At 45.3% G+C, this 20,880-nt stretch overlaps 1 protein-coding gene across 2 annotated transcripts; it reads right to left on the reverse strand.

The window, feature by feature from the left end:
* Nucleotides 1-2,685: 2,685 nt before the first annotated feature.
* Jagn1 (jagunal homolog 1) lies at nucleotides 2,686-9,940 on the reverse strand. 2 transcript variants are annotated; one of them, XM_045133962.1, is made up of 3 exons: nucleotides 9,750-9,884; nucleotides 7,170-7,248; nucleotides 2,686-3,656 (listed from the first exon to the last, which is right to left on the reverse strand). In XM_045133962.1, exons 2-3 carry the CDS (start codon nucleotides 7,187-7,189, stop codon nucleotides 3,194-3,196), a joined length of 483 nt encoding a protein of 160 aa, XP_044989897.1. In that variant the 5' UTR covers nucleotides 7,190-7,248; nucleotides 9,750-9,884; the 3' UTR covers nucleotides 2,686-3,193. The 2 variants fall into 2 exon arrangements, with proteins under 2 accessions (XP_044989897.1, XP_004673255.2); XM_004673198.2 differs by lacking the exon at nucleotides 7,170-7,248 and having other exon boundaries at nucleotides 9,750-9,940.
* Between the last annotated feature and the right edge of the window lie 10,940 nt (nucleotides 9,941-20,880).

A 20,880-nucleotide genomic window follows, 5' to 3' on the forward strand; every position in this document is an offset into this window, starting at 1 on the left:
GGTTTGAACTAAGTGTCATCCATAAACTCAGGTGTTCTGAATATTACATCCCCATCTGGTAGCAATTTGGAAATTAGAGCATCCTGGAGAAGATGTGTTGTTATGGGAAGTCTTATGGGTGTTATAGCCAGTTTCCCTTTACCAGTATTTGGCACATTCTCCTGCTACAGGTATTCACTTGATGTTGGCCAGGAGGTGATGTCCAGCTCATGCCATGTTTCCCCTGCCATTGTGGAGCTTCTTCGCTAGTCTGTAAGCCAGAATGAACCCTTTTTCCTTCAAGTTGTTTGGTCAGGTGCTTTAAGCCAACCATGAGAAGGTAACTGCAACCGTAAGTTGGTACCAAGAAGTGGGGTTATTGGTGCTAGAAGCCTGACTATGGCTTTCGGCCTTTTGGAACTGATTTGGGGGAGGAATATGGAAGGATTTGAAACCTTGGCCTAAGAAATGCCTTGCAGTGCTATAAGTTCAGCTTGATGAACTATTCTGGTCAGAAAGACCTGAATGGACTGTGAGGTTTGGCTATGAGGGGAAGAAAGAAATTTTGCAGCAACTGGGCTAGAATCAATTTGTGTGAGAGGCATGCTGCATTCTGCCTGCATGTGTTCTGGGAACTTGTGCAGGGTTGCATTATGTAGAAATGGACTGGTGTGAGCAGGTGGATACAGCACAGAAAGAAATGACAGTTGGGTGTGGTGGCACACACCTTTAATCCCAGCACTCAGGAGGCAGAGGTAGGAGGATCCCCATGAGTTGGAGGCCACCCTGAGACTACATAGTGAATTCCAGGTCAGCCTGGGCTAGAGCAAGACCCTACCTTAGAAAAATAAAAAACAAACAAACAAAAAACTCATTACTACACTAGAACAAAAGAATTAGGGGCTGGAGAGATGGCTTAGCGGTTAAGCGCTTGCCTGTGAAGCCTAAGGACCCCGGTTCGAGGCTCGCTTCCCCAGGTCCCACGTTAGCCAGATGCACAAGGGGGCGCACGCATCTGGAGTTCATTTGCAGTGGCTGGAAGCCCTGGCGCGCCCATTCTCTCTCTCTCCCTCTACCTGTCTTTCTCTCTGTGTCTGTAGCTCTCAAATAAATAAATAAATAAATTAAAAAAAAAAAAAGAATTAGAACTATGGACTATGGAGAGGGCAGTTTGGCTAATACATATGAGCATCATCCAGAGGTAATAAAGTGCAAGGGAAATGTCTTTCATGTTTCCAGCAGTGTTTGGGTAAACACAAAATGAACACACCGTGATTAAAAACCTTTTTAAAAGTATTTTTTATTTATCCATGAGATAAATGCAAAGATCATCCTTATTCCACCCAATTACCTTGATCTCCACACTTTCATGCTATATTTAATGTTATGATTTCTGGGTATGAGGGTTGGAGAGGTGGCTCAAACAACTAAGTCACTTGCCTACAAAGATAAGGATCTGGGGTTCCCCAGTTCCCACATAAAGCCAGAGACAAGGTAGCCCATGCATCTGGAGTTGGTTTGCAGTGGCTAAAGGCTCTGGTGTAACCCTTTCTATCTACCTCTTTCTCTCACAAATAAATATATATAAGAAACTTCCAAGTATGAAAGCAACTTTTGTTTCAATCAGCTCTCTCACATTTATCTGTTACAGGTCAGTATATTGCTTATGGCTCATTCCCCCTAGAAGTACCCTGCTTTGGTAACCAGTAAAGGCCCATATGCTGGCTGTTTTGCAGGCAAATGCCTTAACCTCTAAGCCATCTTTTTAGCCCTATATTCATATATTTTTAAATTCTTTGGATACCTTGCTTGCAAAGCCAAAGGACCTAGGTTCAAATCCCCAGAACCCACATAAAGCCAGATGCACAAGGTGGCACATGTGTCTGGAGTTCATTTACAGTGGGCTAGAGGCCCTGGCGTGCCCTGTCTCTCAAGTAAATTTATTTTATTTTATTTATTTGAGAAAGAAAGAGGGGAGGGAGACAATGAGCAGGCCAGGGCATCCAGCTGGTACAAACTCCAAATGCATGTGCCAACTTGTGCATCCAGCTAATGTGGGCTCTGGGGAAATCAAACCTGGGTCCTTTGGCTTTGTGGGCAAGTGCCTTAGCCACAAAGCCATCTATCCAGCCCTTAAAATATATATATATATATTTACTTGAAACTGGGTGTGGTGGTGCACACCTTTAATCCCAGCACTTGGGAGGCAGAGATAGGAGGATTGCCATGAATTTGAGGCCACACTGAGACTCCATAGCAAATTCCAGTTCAGCCTGGGCTAGAGTGAGACCCTACCTCAAAATAACAAAATAAATAAATATATATATATTTATATATTTGAGAGAGAAAGAAAGAGGAAGGGAGAGGGAGAGAGTGTGTAAATAAAATATTTTTGAAAATTCTTTGGATACTATTATTCAGTTTTAGACACATAAAAGACTAGTAAGTATAAAATTCAAGAGCCCATACTCTGAGCCAGCTGGAGAATGGATTATTTTTTGGATAGACAATTTAAATGCCAGGCCCATAGTTCTCAACCAATGAGTTATAGGGTTACAATTGTGTCTTAAGTTCCCCATGACCCCTCCCTCCTCCACTGCCATTGTCATGTTTCTTAGGAAGCTTCTATTCATTTCATAATGCCTAAGGCCACTCAAGTAAACACATCTTTTACACTCTGGCAAATCCCAAACACCAGGCACAGGGTGGACAAGACAGTATTAATTTTATTGAAATTCTCTTTAATAAAATGGTTCGCAGTAGAGAACACAACCTGCAGGGGGAGCAGCTTCCCAAATATTTCCTGCCCTGTGACCCACAGAATTAAGTAGATTTGATTTATTCCTTAGTTCTTTCAGTCTTAGTTGTAAAGGGGTGATGAATGGAAGAGGGGGAAATGACCATGGGAGGCAAGGATAAGGCTCGATTTTAAACAAAAACCCTGAAGGGCTTTAACTTCAACTAGATGCAATCTGTTTCATAGCTGTTGGTCAACCCCTTCTAACCAGTTAGGAATAAATTAAATATAGCTTCACTACCTCAGCAGATGGCAACAGGAAAACTCTAGGCCAAAATATGAACCTAGTGTGCATTTGGTACAAACACCACAGCTGCCCAAGTCAACAGAAGAGATTTCAGAACAGCTTCTCTACCCTTCACTCTTCTTAGTGGAAGGCCCAGGTTTCAGCCGTCAGTGGAGTCCATCAGGCAGGCTTCATTTACGCTTCTTCTCCTGTGTGCTGATGAACCAAGAGTCTAGTAGTTTCTTGCTGTAGTACAGCTGCCAGGCATGCACTTGGACTGCCAGTACCAATACCAGGTACATAACAGAGACAGCAGAAAAACCAAATAAGAAGCGGTAGGTCTTGCCATGGCGGTAAAGTTGCTGTGCAGCAGGGAACATCTCCATGCTGCCATAAATGAGGGGAGCAATGGAAAAGAGTCCCATGCTGATCATAGAGAGCACCAGGTAGCTAATGTTGTTGCGGGGAAAAGAGAGCAGGCCCAAGAGAGATGGCACAATGCTCAGCAAATAGGGATATTCCCACTGATAAGGCATGGCCACCTGATCATGTGACAAGAGCCTCAGGTGTCCTATGCTCATCTTGGCAACCAAGAGCAGCCATATGACCAGATGCACGTAGATCAGCTTCTTGATTTCATACTTGAGAGTAACACTGTGGGGCAGAGAAGAGGGAGAAGCACCTTTCAAATTTTTCTGATCACTATATGACAGGCACCTGTATCAGACACAGGGATACAAACTTAAATGATATGTCTCTAATAGAAACTGGCACAAGGAACAGAAAAAATAAAAACTAGAAAGTGGCAGGGCACGGAGGCACATGCATTTAATCCCAGCACTCGGCTCGGGAGACAGAGGTAGGAGGATCACCATGAGTTCGAGGCCACCCTAAGACTACATAGTGAATTCCAGGTCAGCCTGGACTAGAGTGAGATCCTACTTTGAAAAACAAAACAAACAAACAAAAACTAGAAAGTGAAGTGTAAAAGTTCTAGTAAATATATGTTCTATGGGATTGCAGGAGGGAGTATTCAATTCTGCATGAGATGGAATATCAGCTATCTAGAGGAGGAAGCTATTTCAGTTAGGTTCTGAGATATGAGTATGGGTGGAGGTAGACATTCTGTGCACAGGCAATAATTTGCTGGCACAACAGCGTAACCATTTGTATTTCAGGAAATCAAGCAGCTGTGTGTGGCAAGTACACACTGGGGGAGGGAGATAGTACCAGGATATGAAGCTGCAAAGACCATAAAAGAGTTGGCCTAAAGGAAGGATAATGGGGGCTGAAGAAATGGCTCAGGAAGCACTTGCTTGCAAAGTCTGATGGCCCAGATTCAATTCTCCAGTACCCACATAAAGCCAAATGCATAAAGCAGTACATGTGTCTGGAGTCATTGGCAGTGGCTGTTAAGTGCTAGCATGCCATACTCACTCTCTCTCCCTGTCTGAAATAAATAACTTTTTTTTCAAAAGAATAATGGTGGCACATACGTGTAGTTCCAGCACTAGAAGGATGAAGCAGGACTGTGAGTTGGAAGCTATCTTGGACCACTAGAAAGACCCTATCTCAAAAAAAAAAGACAATGGCCAGATGTGGTGGTGCATGCCTTTAATCCCAGCACTGGGAAGCAGAGGTAGGAGGATCGCCATGAGTTCAAGGCCACCCTGAGACTACATAGTGAGTTCCAGGTCAGTCTGAGCTAGAGTGAGACCCTACCTTGAAAAACAACAACAAAAGACAATGGACTAGAGACATGGCTTGGTGGTTAAGCCACTTGCCAGTAAAGCCAAAGAACCCAGAGTCTATTGCCAAGTACCCATGTAAAGCCAGAAGCACAAACGTAGCCACATGTGTCTAGAGTTCACTTGCAGTGGCTAGAGGCCCTGATGCACCCATTCTCTCTCGCTCGCTTAAATAAATAAAATAAAGAGAAACGAATTCTAAGGGCTGGAAAAATATTTGAAAAACAATTCTGAGCTGTAATAACTTTTTTTTTTTTTTTTTTTTTTTTTGGTTTTTCAAGGTAGGGTCTCACTCTGGCTCAGGCTGACCTAGAATTCACTATGTAGTCTCAGGGTGGCCTTGAACTCTTGGCAATCCTTCTATCTCTGCCTCTCGAGTGCTGGGATTAAAGGCATAGGCCACCACACCAGGCTATGAGCTATAATAATTTTACACCATAGAAATACAGGACAAGCTGGAGAGATGGCTCAGAGTTAAGGCACTTGCCTGCAAAGACTAACAACATGGGTATGATTCCTCAGTACTCATGTAAAGACAGATGCACAAAGTGGCATATGCATCTGGAGTTCATTTTCAGTGGCTGGAGACCCTGGTGTGACCATTCTGTCTCTCTCTGCTTGCAAATATATAAAGAACGAAACACAGGACAAAATGGAAACCAGGCAGGTATGGTGATGCACACCTTTAATCCCAGCACTCAGGAGGCAGAGGTAGAAGGATTGCCATGAGTTCAAGGCCACTCTGAGACTACATAGTGAATTCCAGGTCAGGCTGGGCTATAAAGTGAGACCCTATCTCAAAAAAAGGAAACTAAAGAAGTGCACTCTCTCAAATCTTAATTCTCTCAGATTACAAATGTATCCTATTCATACACTCAAAGGCAATGTTTATGCTCTAAGTAGGCATGAAAATATGTGCCTAGTGTTATAAGGCCAAGCAGGCATGGGTCTACGGTTAATAAGGGCCCAAGAGTTTGTCATTCTTCAAAACCATGGAGGAAAAAAATGTGAAAACATTCTGGAGAATTCAATGGATTTAAGGAAAAAAAACCTTTAGGGCTAGAGAGATGGATTGATGGCCCAAGTTCAATTCCCCAGTACCACATAAAGTCAAACACACAAATGATACATGCGTCTGGAGTTCGTTTGTAGCAGTTATAGGCCCTGGTGTGCCCATACTCACTCTTTCTCTCACATACATAAATAAAAAAAAAATTTTTTTAAATGTTTGCACTCGAGAAATGGCTTAGCAGGGGCCAGGTGTGGTGGCACACACCTTTAATCCCAGCACTCATGAGGCAGAGGTAGGAGGATCGCCATGAGTTTGAGGCCACTCTGAGACTACATAGTAAATTCCAGGTCAGCCTGAACTAAAGTGAAACCCTACCTCAGAAAAAAAGTTTTGTTTTCTTTTTTTGAATATTTTATTTATTTATTTATTTGAGAGAAAGAGGTAGAGAGGGAGAGAATGGGCACGCCAGGGCCTCCAGCCACTGCAAAGGAACTCCAAATTCATGTGCTCCCTTGTGCATCTGGCTTACGTGGGTCCTGGAGAGTTGAAATGGGATCCTTTGGCTTTGCAGGCAAATGCCTTAACCACTAAACCATCTCTCCATTCCCAGTTTTGTTTATTTTTGAGCTGGAGAGATGGCTTAGTGGTTAAGACACCTAGTGCCTGTGAAGCCTGAGGACCCACGTTCTACTATCCAGGTCCCATGTAAGCCAGATGCACAAGGTGACACAAGTGTGCAAGATGCACATACACACAAGGTGCTGTATGTGTCAAGTTTGACTGCAGTGGCTGGAAGCCCTGGCACACCATTTCTCTCTCTCTCATTAATAATAATAATAATAATGATGATGATGATAATGATAATGCCAGTTTGTTGAGCTTGCCTTCAAAAAAAAAAGTTTACTTTTAAAAATCATTATAGAGGGCTGGAGAGATGGTTTAGTAGTTAAGTGCTTGCCTGTGAAGCCTAAGGACCCTGGTTCAAGGCTTGATTCCCCAAGTCCCACGTAAACCAGATGCACAAAGGGACACATACATCTGGAGTTCGCTTGCACTGGCTGGAGGCCCTAGCACACCCATTCTCTATCTATCTGCCTCTTTCTCTGTCTGTCACTCTCAAATAAATAAATAAATTTTTTAAAAAGTCATTATAGAGCCAGACGTGGTGGTGCACACCTTTAATCCCAGCACTCAGGAGGCAGAGGCAGGAGGTAGGAGGATCACCATGAGTTGGAGGGCACCCTGAGACTAGATAATGAATTCCAGATCAGCCTGAGCTAGAGTGAAAAACCAAAAAAAAAAAGTCACTATAGAAAATGTGAAAAAGGGGGGCCAGAGGGATGGCTTAGCAGTTAAGGTGTTTGCCTGCAAAGCCAAAGGACCAAGGTTCGATTCCCCAGGACTCACATTAGCACACGGGGGCACATGCGTCTGGAGTTTCTTTGCGGTGGCTGGAGGCCCTGGCATGCCCATTCTCTTCCTCTCTCTGTCAAATAAATAAAAAATTAAATATTTAAAGCCAGGCGTGGTGGCACACACCTTTAATCCCAGCACTCGAGAGGCAGAGGCAGGAGGATCACCACAAGTTTGAGGCCACCCTGAGACTACATAATAAATTCCAGGTCAGCCTGAGCTACAGTGAGACCTTACCTTGAAAAACAGAAACAAATACAAATATATAAATAAATATATTTTTTAAAAAAGCCAAAGGGCCCAGGTTCAATTCCCCAGGACCCACATAAGCCAGATGTACAAGGTGAGGCATGCATCTGGAGTTTATTTGCAGCAGCTGAAGGCCCTGGTGTACCCATTCTCTCTCTTTCTCAAATAAATAAACTAAATTTTAAAAAATGTGAAAAAGTACATAAAAAAATCAGGTCAGACATGGCAGCTCATGACTTTTAATAATCAGTGCTTCCTAGAGTTCAATTTCCATGAAAGCAGGGTACAGTTTTGTTTTTTCCCCCCTTTGGTTTTTCAAGGTAGGGTCTGCCTCTAGCACAGGCTGACAAGGAATTCACTATGTAGTCTCAAGGTGGTTTTGAACTCATGGTGATCAACTTACCTCTGTCTTCTGAGTGCTGGCATTAAATGTGTGCACCGCCAACCTGGCTGATTCTCCCTGCCCTCTAGTAAGCTTTTTTTCTTTTTCTTTTCCCCAAGACAGGATCTCACTGTGGCCCAGGCTGACCTGGAACTCACTCTGTAGCTCTGTGCTGGCCTAAAACTCACATCAGTCCTCCTACCTCAGCCTCCTGAGTGCTGGGAATAAAGGTTCATCACCACAACTGGCTCAATAAACTTTAAATAAAATATACATGTGTGAGGATATGTGTGTGTGTGGGGGGGGGGAATGGAGGGAGAGAGGGAGGGAAGGAGGGAGGGAGGGAGGGAGAGAGGGAGAGAGAGAATGAATATGAATGAATGGAGATGCCAGGGCCTTTGCCTCTGCAAACAAACTCAAATTCCATGTGCCACATTGTGAATCTGGCAATACATGGGTAATAGGTAATAGGGACAGCTTGCTTTGCAACCAAGAGCTTGTAACTGCTAAGCCATCTCCCCAGCCCTCACCTTTCATCTTGTTTTGAGAGTCTCTGATCTCTTTGTTGTACTGCATTTAACAGTTTATCTGACCCGGAAGCTTCTACAGATACTGTTTCTGGCTTCCATCTTGGGCTGGAGAGATGGCTCAGCCGCTAAGGTGTTTGCCTACAAAGCCTAAAGACCTGACTTCGATTCCCCAGTACCTACAAAAACCAGATGCATGGTAAGGCATGCATCTGGAGTTCCTTTGCTGCAGCTGAAGGCCCTGTGCTGCCCATTCTCTCTCTCTCCTCCTCTCTAGCTGCCTCTCTAAAATAAATAAATTCTGAGCCTGGCTGGTGGCTCACGCCTTTAATCCCAGCACTTGGGAGGCAGAGATGGGACTGCCATAAGTTCGAGGCCACCCTGAGACTACACAGTGCTAGAAGGAGACCCTACCCCGGGAAAAACAAAAATTCTGTCTTCCATCTTGCCATAGGAACACTAGGATTGCAGGCCTGAGTTACCACACTTAGCTTTACCGTTCTGGGGACTGGACCTTGGTCCCTCACACTAGCACACCAATCACTTTACGCAAGGAGCCACCTTCCCAGCCCAAATTTTCTTGTTTTAAATTTTGGTTTATTTGTTTGAGAGAAAGGGGGAGAGGGAGGGAGAATGGGCGCACCAGGGTCTCCAGCCACTGCAAATGAACTCCAGAAGCACCCGCCTCCTTGTGCTTCTGGCTAATGTGGGTCCTGGGGAATGGAACCTGGGTCCTTTGGCTTCACAGGCAAACACCTTAACAGCAAAGCCATCCCTTCAGCCCCAAATTTTTTTTTTAATTGAATTTAATCATTTAACATGAAAGCAAAAATCAGGTGCATTTGCTTACTTATATCCTCAATGCCTACCACAACGTAAGATGAATATAAACTTACCAAAAGTTTATCAAAGGAATAAGTGAATGAAGAAATACCATGGTAGTGTTTCTAAACTTCACCTTAGACACATCTTTTACCATCCACATCCCTCTAAACAGTCCAAACCCTAACAGCAACCACGTGGGTAGGTTTTATGCTATGCCCTTTACATAAATTATTTAATTCTTTACCCAAACCTAAAAAGCAAGATGACTTTCTCCCTCTGAGGGTGAGGGAACTGAGGTAAGAAAGGAGGTTTCCGGGTCAGGTCTGAGGCAGGCGCTGAGAATGTGAGGCCAACTTGAGCTGTACGGCTGCTCTATTTAGTGAGACCCGGTCTCAGTCAAAAAACCTAAGGTCATACAGAGGCCAGGTATGGGGGTGATTCCAAGCCCGCGCTGGTGAAGGAGGCGAGGGGCTCTCAGGGTCTGCGGTCAGGCCGGGGGCGTCACGGGGGCAGGGGCTTGACAGAGGCAGGACCCCGACACCCTGCTGGCTCCGCAGCGCAGGCCTCGCAGGTTCCGGCCTCGCTTCGTACCTCATCTGGTAGTGCATGGCGACACGCTCCCGGTGCTGAAAGTCGCTGCCGTCCGTGCCAGCCGCTCGCGGGCCGGCCCGAGAGGCCATGGTGCCCGGCCAGAACCGTGGGGCCCTCGCGCCCACGAGCTGCTGCCACTACCCAGCCAAGCCCTCTCCTTCAAACCCCGTAGGCGCCGCCTAGGCCCAGCTACCTACAGGCTGCAGGTCCCAGAGCAGAACTTCCGGGGCCTCTCTGTGCTGGGAGGACCGACTCGGTGGTTACTCTTCCACGCATGCGCCTTAGGTCTTCGGCGCTTCGGTTGCTCGGCAAATGGAGCTGCTCGGAAATTATTGCTTAGCCTGGAACTGCTGCTGCTGCTTTTTTGGTTCGAAGTAGGGTTTCACTGAAGTTCAGGCTGACCTGGAATACACTATGTAGTCTCAGGGTGGCCTCGAGATCACAGTACTCCTCACAGTAATTGCAGAGTCGGATTAAAGGCATGTGGCACCACGACCAGCCTAAGCTTGTTTTTATCTTTTCTTTTAATAGTCCATTTAAAAATATTTTTTTTTATTTGAGAGAAAGAGGCAGATAGAGAGAATGGGCCTTTAGCCACTGCAAACGAACTCCAGACACACGCTCCACCTTGTACATTTGGTTTATGTGGGTACTAGGGAATTGAATCTAGACATTAGGTTTGGCAGGCAACTGCCTTAACGGCTAAGGCATCTCCAACTTTTTTTTTTTTTTTTTTTCGAGGTAGGGTCTCACTCTGGTCCAGGATGACCTGGAATTAACTCTGTAGTCTCAGGGTGGCCTTGAACTCACGGCGATCCTCCTACCTCTGCCTCCCGAGTGCTGGGATTAAAGGCGTGCGCCACCACGCCCGGCTTCCAACTTCTATAATTATAGACAAAAAAAAAACAACATAATTTTCTCCTCTCTTTCACTTTCCCCTTCACAAATCCACCCTCCATCATATATCCTCTTTTTTTCCCTTTCTCTCTCTCTCCCTTTTTCTTTCTTTCTTTCTTCCTTTTTTTTTTTTTTTTCAAGGTAGTGTCTCACGGTAACCCAGGCTAACTTGGAACTCACTATATAGTTTCAGGGTGGCTTCAAACTCATGGCGATCCTTCCACCTCTGCCACCCAAGTACCGGCGCCAGCACACCTGGCTCCCTCATCCCCCTTTCAGTTAGCCTTTCTTTTTTTTTTTTTACTTTTTTATTATTGTATTTTTTTAAATTTTTATTAGCATTTTCCATGATTATAAAAAAATCCCATGTTAATTCCCTCCCCCCATTTTCTCCTTTGAAATTCCATTCTCCATCATATTACCTCCCCATCACATTCATTGTACTTACATATATACAATATCAACCTATTAAGACCCTCCTCCCTTCCTTTTCTTTCTTTTAAAATTTTTTTTTTGAAATTTATTTATTTGAGACCGACAGACACAGAGAGAAAGACAGATACAGGGAGAGAGAGAGAATGGGCGCGCCAGGGCTTCCAGCCTCTGCAAACGAACTCCAGACGCATGCGCCCCCTTGTGCATCTGGCTAACGTGGGACCTGGGGAACCGAGCCTCGAACCGGGGTTCTAAGGCTTCACAGGCAAGCGCTTAACCGCTAAGCCATCTCTCCAGCCCTCTTTTTTTAAATTCTAACTATTTTATTTATTTATTAGAATATGGGCTTGCAGGGCCTCTAGCTACTGCAACAAACCAGTCACATGTGCTGGAGAATTGAACCTGGGTCCTTAGGGTTTGCAGGCAAGTGCTAAGCTGTGCCCTCTTTTATTTGGATATCTTCATCTTTTCCTCCTATTATGAGGGTCTTATGTAGGTAGTACCTGGTATTGAGAGATCATAGATATCTAGGCCATTTTGTGTCTGGAAGATTACATTGTAATTTTACATTCTTTTTTAAATTTTTGTTTATTTATTTGAAAGTGACCGAGAGAGAGAGAAAGAGGCAGAGACAGAATGGGTGTGCCAGGGCCTCCAGCCACAGCAAATAAATTCCAGATGCATGTAGTCCCTTGTGCATCTAGCTTACATGGGTCCTGAAGAGTCAAGCCTTGAACCAGGGTCCTTAGGCTTCACAGGCAAGGGCTTAACCACTAAGCCATCCAGCTCTGGCTCTTACATTCTTTCTGCCACCTCTTCTACAATGGACCCTGAGTCTTGGAAGTTGTGATAGAGATGTCTCAGTGCTGAACACTCCTCTGTCACTTCTCAGCAGTGTATCTTTTGAGTCAGCCCAGTGGTCACTGCTGAAAGAGAAAATTCTCTAGCCAAAAGTGAGAGTAGGCCAGGTGTGGTGGTGTATGCCTTTAATCCCAGCACTCAGGAAGCAGAGGTAGGAGGATCACCATGAGTTCGAGGCCACCCTGAGACTACATAGTAAATTCCAGGTCAGCCTGAGCTAAAGGGAGACCCTACCTCGAAAAACAAACAAAAAAGTTGGGAGTAGCATTAATATATGGGCATGAACATTAACAAAAGTGCTTACAGGGTACTTTGGTGAGCATAACATAGTATGCAACCAGACAATAGCAGATGTTACTCCCCTAGGGCTAACGACCTCCTCTGGCCATAGGCTTTTGACTAAGTTTTCAGTACCAGGCATGTCAGTCCTCCAGTCCAATTAGTGGTTGGTTTCCCCCAGAACAGACATGCCATTATTACACCAGTTGGCTCATTTGGCCCAGCTGGCCAATCTTTTTTTTTTTTTTTTTTGTATATGGAGATTGCCAAGAATAGCCTTCCACTTTATTTATTTATTTGAGAGAGAGAGAGAGAGGGAGGGAGGGAGAGAATGGGCATACCAGGGCCTCCCATCACTGCAAACAAACTAAGGATGCATGCGCCCCCCCCTTGTGCATCTGGCTTATGTGGGTCCTGGAGAACTGAACCAGAATCCTTTGGTTTTGCAGGCCTTAACCACTAAGCCATCTTTCCAGCCCCTTATTTTTTGAATTATTTTATTGACAACTTCCATAATTATAGACAATACCCATGGTACCCTTCCCTCACTTTCCCCTTTGAAACAGCACTCTCCATCTGTTGCAGTCAGGTTCACATTGCTGGTAGAAATCACTCAGCCAAGAGAGTAGCTTGTGGGAATGGTTCGAGGGAAGCTCCATGATGTCAGGGGAAAATGATGGCATGAGTAGAGGGTGGACAACCCCCCTGGCCCACATAAGGGTACAACAGGAACAGGAGAGTGTGCCAAACACTGGCAAGGGGAAACTGGCTATAATATCCATAATCCCACCCCCAACAATACACTGCCTCCAGGAGGCATTAATTCCCAAATCTCGACCAGCTGGGAATCTAGCATTCAGAACACCTAAATTTATGGGGGACACCTGAATCAAGTCACCACATTCTGCCCCTGGCCCCCGTAAACTAATAACCATACATGGTGTAAAATGCAATGCACTCATCCAAGTTTAAATGTCCCCATAGTTTTTTTTTTTTTTTACCAATTCCTATGATATTCATATATCCCCATAGCCCAAGATCTTTTTTTTTTTTTTTTCAAATTGAAAGAGGATTTTAATCCAAGCGCGCTGGGGCCCATAGTCATACACCGCACAGGGGTAGAGGACTGCAGAGCCCCGAATGCAGGAATGGGACAGTTTTTATACGGTTTCTAACAAAGCCTGTGCATTAGACCAATCATTTTTTTAATATCAGGAGCCCGCGGGGTGCGAGCCAGTCAGTTTGTGCCACCCCATAGTTTCTAAGCCAACTAGTTTAATTTGTTCAAGCCCCTCGTGGACCAATCATTCTCTTATGACCTTGGTGGTCAGCATTTGCGCAGGTCCTTGGGTGGGGGTAGAAGAGTGTGGTATCAGTCTCCTATGACTTTGGAGGTCTGAGGCAGGCTGCTACAGCTTATGGTGCAGGCTATTTACAGAAACCAAATAAGTGGTTTACTTTATTACTCATTTCCCATCCTTGAGGGCTATCTCATGCTCTTTTTACCTAGTTTTATATTAGGAGCGGGGTCTGATATAATGAGAAGAGGGATTCTTTACTTGCTTTCAACAGAGAGTAAAGCCTGGAGTTTGAGGTATGCAGGGGCCTGCTTAAGCTCCCTTTGGAGCGTGATAGTATTTCTGGGCTTTTGAATTCTTGGGCCTTTCATTTCCCACTTTTTCTCTGGTTAATAGTTCTAATCCTAGAACTTGGAAGGACTAAATGTAAGCTTTTTCTTTGCCCTGAAGGCCCTTGTATTGTTGTCTAAGTATTATGATCTGGACCTCGCTCACTTGTTCTCTAACAAAAGTAAAAATCTTATTAAGTATGTAAGGCCCAACTGAAAGCATCAGGAGCAAAACCATTAAGGGTCCCATCAGGGTGGAAAGCAGAGTAGTCATCCAGGGGACTTGTTGAACCATCCCTCAAACCATCCTTGGTCAGTAGGACGAGGTAGGGGCCCTTCCATCGAGTCTCAAGGTTTCCTGCGCGGTGGCGTCTGGCATAGACCGAATCTCCCACCTGGAAGCGATGTGGGACCTGTAAGTCTCCTTCTCCTGAGTAAGCCTCCCGGAGTCGCTTCCACGCTCGTTGTCTCACCCACTCGAGCGCCTTGAGCCTAGAGAACAGAGGCTGGGAAAGCGGCACATCAGTACTATGTATAGAGGTTATTTCTACCAGTGGAGGAGGCCCCCCGTATAGCAATTCATAGGGGGTCAGTCCAAATTGTCCTGGTGTGTTTCTGACCCTAAAGAGCACAAGGGGTAGGAGAGCTATCCAATCATTAGCACCAGTCTCTGTGGTCAATTTGGTGAGGGTCTCTTTAATGGTTCTATTTATTCTTTCTATCTGTCCTGAACTTTGGGGTCTGTATGCATAATGTAATTTCCAATTAATCCCCAATATTTTGGCCAGTCCTTGACTTACCTGGGCAACAAAGGCTGGACCATTGTCTGATCCTATTACCTTGGGTATCCCAAATCTTGGGAAAATTTTTTCCAGTATTTTCTTAGCCACCATGGTTGAGTTTTTTTTTTTTTTTTTGGGGTAGGATAAGCCTCTATCCATCCTGAAAAAGTGTCTACAAAAACTAGTAAATACTTATTACCATACTTAGCTGGTTTTACCTCAGTGAAGTCCACTTCCCAGTGAGCACCTGGGCTGTCTCCCCTTAGCCTCTTCCCAGGAGGCATTCTTGAGGGATTAGCATTGACCATCTGGCAAGGTACACAATGCTTGACTACTGAGCCAGCTATCTCTGGCAACCTCAGAATATGGTAAGGAGACGTCGGCAGCAGTTTTTGTAGATGTTTGGTCCCCAGATGGGTTAGGCGGTGTATTTGTTGAACGTACTCTAGTCCCTTTGCTTGAGGTAGAATCTCTTTTCCCTCTGAGGTAAAACAGGCCCCCTCCGGAGTTTCGGAGAACTGGCCTAACTTTCTAACTTCTTGCCAGTCACCTGGGGTATATCGTTGCTCACTTTTTTGGTTTTTTGGCTTTTCTATTATGGGCAGAAGGTTGACCCCCCTGGGCAGCCTGCTTGGCCATTTGGTCAGCCATCTGGTTCCCTTTGGAGATAAAATCTTTGGCTTTTTGGTGGCCAGGGCTATGCATAATGGCCAGTCTTTTGGGTAGATGTAGAGCTTCTAGCAAACTTAGAATTTATTTTTTGTTTTTAATTTTTTTTTCCTGCTAAAGTAAGTAGCCCTCTCTGTTTGCAGATGGCCCCGTGTACGTGTGCAGTAGCAAAAGCGTACCTGCTGTCCGTGTAGATATTCACAGACTTTCCTTCAGCTAGTCGTAAGGCCTGTGTGAGAGCCATGAGCTCAGCCTTCTGTGCTGAAGTTCCTTCTGGCAGACTGCTGGCCCAGACTGTTCGTGTCCCGTCTACTATCGCCGCCCCAGCCATCCTCTTACCTTCTACAATGTAACTGCTTCCATCTGTGAACCAGGTTAATGTTCCTCCGGTCAGTGGGACATATGTAAGATCCTTTCGGATCCCAGTTTCCTCAACCAGCAGTTGATGACAGTCATGAGTCACTGGCTCATCAGTTTCTTCAGGCAGAAGAGTAGCAGGGTTGAGGGTGGCAGGAGGGGCAAACGTTATCCTGTCGGTGAGGAGCAGGCTCTGGTAGTGAGTCATACGGGCGTTAGTCGTCCATCGGTCTGGGGGCTGCCGGACAATGTTCTCCAGGGCATGGGGGGCAATGACAGTTATCCTCTGCCCTAGAGTTAGTTTATCAGCATCTTTGATCAACGTGGACACTGCCGCTATGGCTTTTAGACATATAGGCCATCCATTAGCCACAGGGTCAAGTTTCTTTGATAGGTAGGCAACGGGTCTTCTCCATGGCCCTAAGGATTGTAGCCCAAGATCTTCTAACTGAGCCATAATACCAAAAAATAAACTCAACCCATAATGGTATAGAATAAACATTCACACTGCAAAAGCTGGCACTGGGCATAGCAAAGAAATACTCAAGCAACACATGATTTAAAACAACAAGGGCAGGGCTGGAGAGATGGCTTAGCGGTTAAGTGCTTGCCTGTGAAGCCTAAGGACCCCGGTTCGAGGCTCGGTTCCCCAGATCCCACGTTAGCCAGATGCACAAGGGGGCGCACGCGTCTGGAGTTCGTTTGCAGAGGCTGGAAGCCCTGGTGCGCCCATTCTCTCTCTCTCTCCCTCTATCTGTCTTTCTCTCTGTGTCTGTCGCTCTCAAATAAAATAAATAAATAAATTGAAAAAAAAAAAAAACCAACCAGGGCAAACATCAAACTCAGTAGCTCCAAGTCCAACAACTCTAGTCAGAGACAAATCTCCAAGTCTGGTCATTTTAACCAGCAACAAGTCTCTGGTATTGCTATTCTGCCCCTCCAGCTAGGCTACTCACAGTCCTGGAAAACTTCATTGGGTCCCGCAGCTTTCCTTAGCAGCCATCTCATGGTCCCGGCATCTCCTCTGGGACTTCACTGCAATCCACGGTTCATCCTCATGGCTCCATTGGGTCTCCATGCAGGCATCCAGCAAACCTCCTTCACACTGCTTATGGCCATTTCCAAAACACAAGACTGTGTTGCACACTCAATGACCCTCTCTTTCCAACATTCCTTATACTCCACAGCATTACCAATTTGTTAATCCGGGGTGGGGGGTGATAAAGCAGACTTTGAAGAACAGGACACTCCTTGGGCATGTAGGCCCCTTCAAGAGTCTACATTTTTCCTGTTGCCCCAACGCAGGTCAGCTGGCCCATTCTCAAATGTTGTAATCTCTCAATTGCAGCTGACTGGACATCAGTTCACCCAAAGGTTTTTCTTTCTGTGCCTTATCCCTCTGCTCACACCAGTTCATTTATATGCAAAGCAATCCTGCACAACTTCTCAGGACCCAGGCATATCAGCAAGCTTCCCACACAAACTGCCAGCCCAGTCCAGGTAAAAGCTCTTTCTCAACTTCATAAGCCAAACCTCACAGTGCATAGTTCTTATTGCATTCAGGTCTTTCAACTCTGACCAGAATAGCCCATCAAGCTGTACTTACAGCACTGCAAGGTGTCTCTTAGGCCAAGGTTTCAAATCCTTCCATATTCCTCTTGAAAATCAATTCCAAAAGGCCAAAGCCACACAAAGGTGTCTAGCAGCAACACCACTCCTCAGTACTGTTAGGTCAGAACACAATGGAGTCACTGAGGACAGCAGGAGAGCACCAGAGGGTCATCCACATTCCTCAAGGAACCACCCAGCCATTATCCCTTCCTTGCCTAACATTGCCCCAGGTCTAGGTTTCCTACCCCCTTATCTCTCAGGACACCCAGTTACTATTCTGGTGTCACATCTTGGCCATCTTAGATCTCCCCTAAAGAAACCTTTTACTTCCCCCTTCATTACCTTCCCCCAACTGAAGAGCTCTATATAGTCCATTGTCTGTGAGCCCAAGTCAACTGCTCTGCTCTTGAGAGTCAGTCCTGGCAGCTTGTGTTTTTCCTGAATAAAAGCTTCCATCTTTGCCTCAGAGTGGTCTCTGTGGCCTTGGTCACCCCTGAATCTTACAGGTACCACTTTACTGTTGCTGTCAGGTTTGCATTGCTGGTGGAAATCACCAACCAAGAGTAGCTTGTGGGCAAAAGTGGTGTATTTTGGCTTACAGGCTGTGGTAGTTTGATTCAGGTGTCTGCCATAAACTTAGGTGTTCTGAATGCTAAGTTCCCAGCTGATGGAGATTTAGGAATTAATGCCTCCTGGAGGGAGTGTATTGTTGGGAGTGGGTTTAGGGGTATTAAAGCCAGTTTCCCCTTGCCAGTGTTTGGCACACCCTCCTGTTGCTGTGGTCACCTTACGTTGGCCAGGAGGTGATGTCCACCCTCTGCTCATGCCATCGTTTTCCCCTGCCATCGTGGAGCTTCCCCTCGAGCCTGTAAGCCAAAATGAATCTCTTTTTCCCAGAAGCTGCTCTTGGTTGAGTGATTTCTACCAGCAATGTGAACCAGACTGCAACACAGGCTCGAGGGGAAGCTCCATGATGGCAGGGGAAAACGGCATGAGCAGAGGGTGGACATCACCCTCTGGCCAACATAAGGTTGACAACCAGAATAGGAGAATGTGCCAAACACTGGCAAGGGGAAACTGGCTTTAATACCCCTAAACCCACCCCCAACAATACACTCCCTCCAGGAGGCATTAATTCCCAAATCTCCATCAGCTGGAAATTTAGCATTCAGAACACCTAAGTTTATGGGGGACACCTGAATCAAACAACACCATCATGCCCCTTTCCCCTCTCAATCAGTCTCTTTTATTTTGATGTCATCATTTTTTCCTCCTATTATGATGGTCTTGTGCGGGTAGTGTCAGGCACTGTGAGGTCACGGATATCCAGGCCATTTTGTGTCTGGAGGAGCATGTATTAATGCTACTCTCATTTTTGGTTAGAGAAGTTTCTCTTTTCAGATGGCAGTGACCTTGGGATGATACAGAAGGCACCATGGTGTTGAGAAGTGACAGAGGAGTGCTCAGCACTGCAATATCTGTATCACACCTTCCAAGGCTTAGGGTCCATTGAGAAAGAGGTATAGGAAAGAATGTAAGAGCCAAAGGAAGGGTAGGACTCTTACAACGTGCTCCTCCAGACACAAAATGGCGTGGATATCCGTGACCTCACAGTGCCTGACACTACCCGCACAAGACCATCATAATAGGAGGAAAAAATGATGACATCGAAATAAAAAGAGACTGATTGAGAGGGGGAGGGGATATGATGGAGAGTGGAGTTTCAAAGGGGAAAGTGGGGGGAGGGAGGGAAATACCATGGGATTTTTTTTTTTTTTTTACAATTATGAAGTTGTCAAAAAAAAGTTAAGGGCTGGAGAGATGGCTTGGTGGTTAAATGCTTGCCTGTGAAGCCAAAGACCCCGGTTCCAGGCTCGGTTCCCCAGGACCCACGTTAGCCAGATGCACAAGGGGGCGCACACATCTGGAGTTCGTTTGCAGTGGCTGGAAGCCCTGGCGCGCCCATTCTCAATCTCTCTCTCTCTCTCTCTCTCTCTTTCTCTCTCTCTCTGTCTCTGTCTCTTTCTCTCTCTCTCTGTCACTCTCAAATAAATAAATAAATAATGAACAAAAAAGTTAAAAAAAAGAAATACTCATAAAATGTTTGTGGGTAAAATGATACATCTAAGGTTTATAATTTATTTATTCAGTATTTATTGTTACACTGGAGTTTGAAGTAGGGCCTTGCACATGCTAGGCAAATGTTCTACCACTGAGCTATATTCTCAGCTTCCCCTAATTTTGGTGTTTTTTGACTGGCTGAGGCTGGCCTTGACCTAATCCTCCAGCCTCCACCTCCCAAGTGTTGGGATTACAGATTCATGTCACATCACTTGGGTTTCTTTTTTTGTTTGAAACAGGGCCTGGCTAAATTATCCAGACTGGCCTTGAACTTGCTATCCTCTTGCCTCACCCTCCTGCATTTAAAATATTACAGACCTGGGCTGGAGAGATGGCATTGCGGTTAAGGTGCTTGCCTGCAAAGCCAAAGTTGCAGTGGCTAAGGGCCCAGGAGTGCACATTCTCTCTCTTTCTCAAATAAATAAATAGGGCTGGAGAGATGGCTCAGCGGTTAAGCGCTTACCTGTGAAGCCTAAGAACCCTGGTTCGAGGCTCGTTTCTCCAGGACCCACGTTAGCCAGATGTACAAGGGGGCGCACGCGTCTGGAGTTCGTTTGCAGTGACTGGAGGCCCTGGCGCGCCCATTCTTTCTCTCTCTCTATCTGCCTCTTTCTGTCTGTCACCCTCAAATAAATAAAAATAAATAAAAAAATTAAAAAATAAGTAAATAAATTAAATGATATGGCCTAGCAGTTAAGGCACTTGCCATGAAGCCTAAGAACTCCTGTTTGAATCCCCCAGATCCCAAGTATAGATGCAACAGTGATGCCAGCATGCAATGGCACTCATACCCACAAGGGGGTGCATACTTCTGCAGTTAGTTCACAGCAGCTGAAAGGCTCTGGCGCCTCCATTGTCTCTGTGCCCCTTTCTCTTAAATATATATATATTTGATATATATTATATAATATATATATGGCTGGAGAGATGGCTTAACGGTTAAGCGCTTGCCTGTGAAGCCTAAGGACCCTGGTGGGAGGCTCCATTCTAGGTATCCTGTAAGCTAGCTGTAGAAAGTGGCGCGCATTTCCCTGATGGCTAGGGATGTACAAATTTTTTTTTAGATATTTATATCCAGCTGGCCAAACTTAAGGCTTGCAATGTTCACTGCTGTTTACCATCATTGATTACTTCTATCTCTAATAGGGCTGCTTGCAGCATAGCTTTTTCCACCTGCCACCTGGTCCACAGGGAGGAGATTTTCAGATCAGCTCCAGCTTGTTTTCTCAGTGACCTTGCAGCCCTAGCATGTAGAATCTTTAGCAACAGGGTCTTACCTTCTGTTTCTGGTGGGAAACCAAAAGCCTTGGCAATGGACTGCAATGTTTTTGGGACATCAGGAAACACCCAAGCCAAAAACTCATTGGAAGGTACCCCATCCTGGTAATGAAATTTTTCTAATAACAGTTTGGCTTCTGAGTGCACCACTATTCAAAAAAGTAGGTTTTCATACAACTTACTCATAACATCTTAATTTTTTTTTTGTTTTCTA

This window comes from Jaculus jaculus, chromosome 14 (genome assembly GCF_020740685.1).
Source record: "Jaculus jaculus isolate mJacJac1 chromosome 14, mJacJac1.mat.Y.cur, whole genome shotgun sequence".
Taxonomy (NCBI): domain Eukaryota; kingdom Metazoa; phylum Chordata; class Mammalia; order Rodentia; family Dipodidae; genus Jaculus; species Jaculus jaculus.

Coding starts and splice junctions, on each gene's coding strand:
- Jagn1 (XM_004673198.2), bottom strand. CDS start 9,838: ATGGCCTCTCGGGCCGGCCCGCGAGCGGCTGGCACGGACGGCAGCGAC. Junction 3,657..9,749: donor GCCATGCACTACCAGATGAG/GTACGAAGCGAG, acceptor TCTGCCCCACAG/TGTTACTCTCAAGTATGAAA.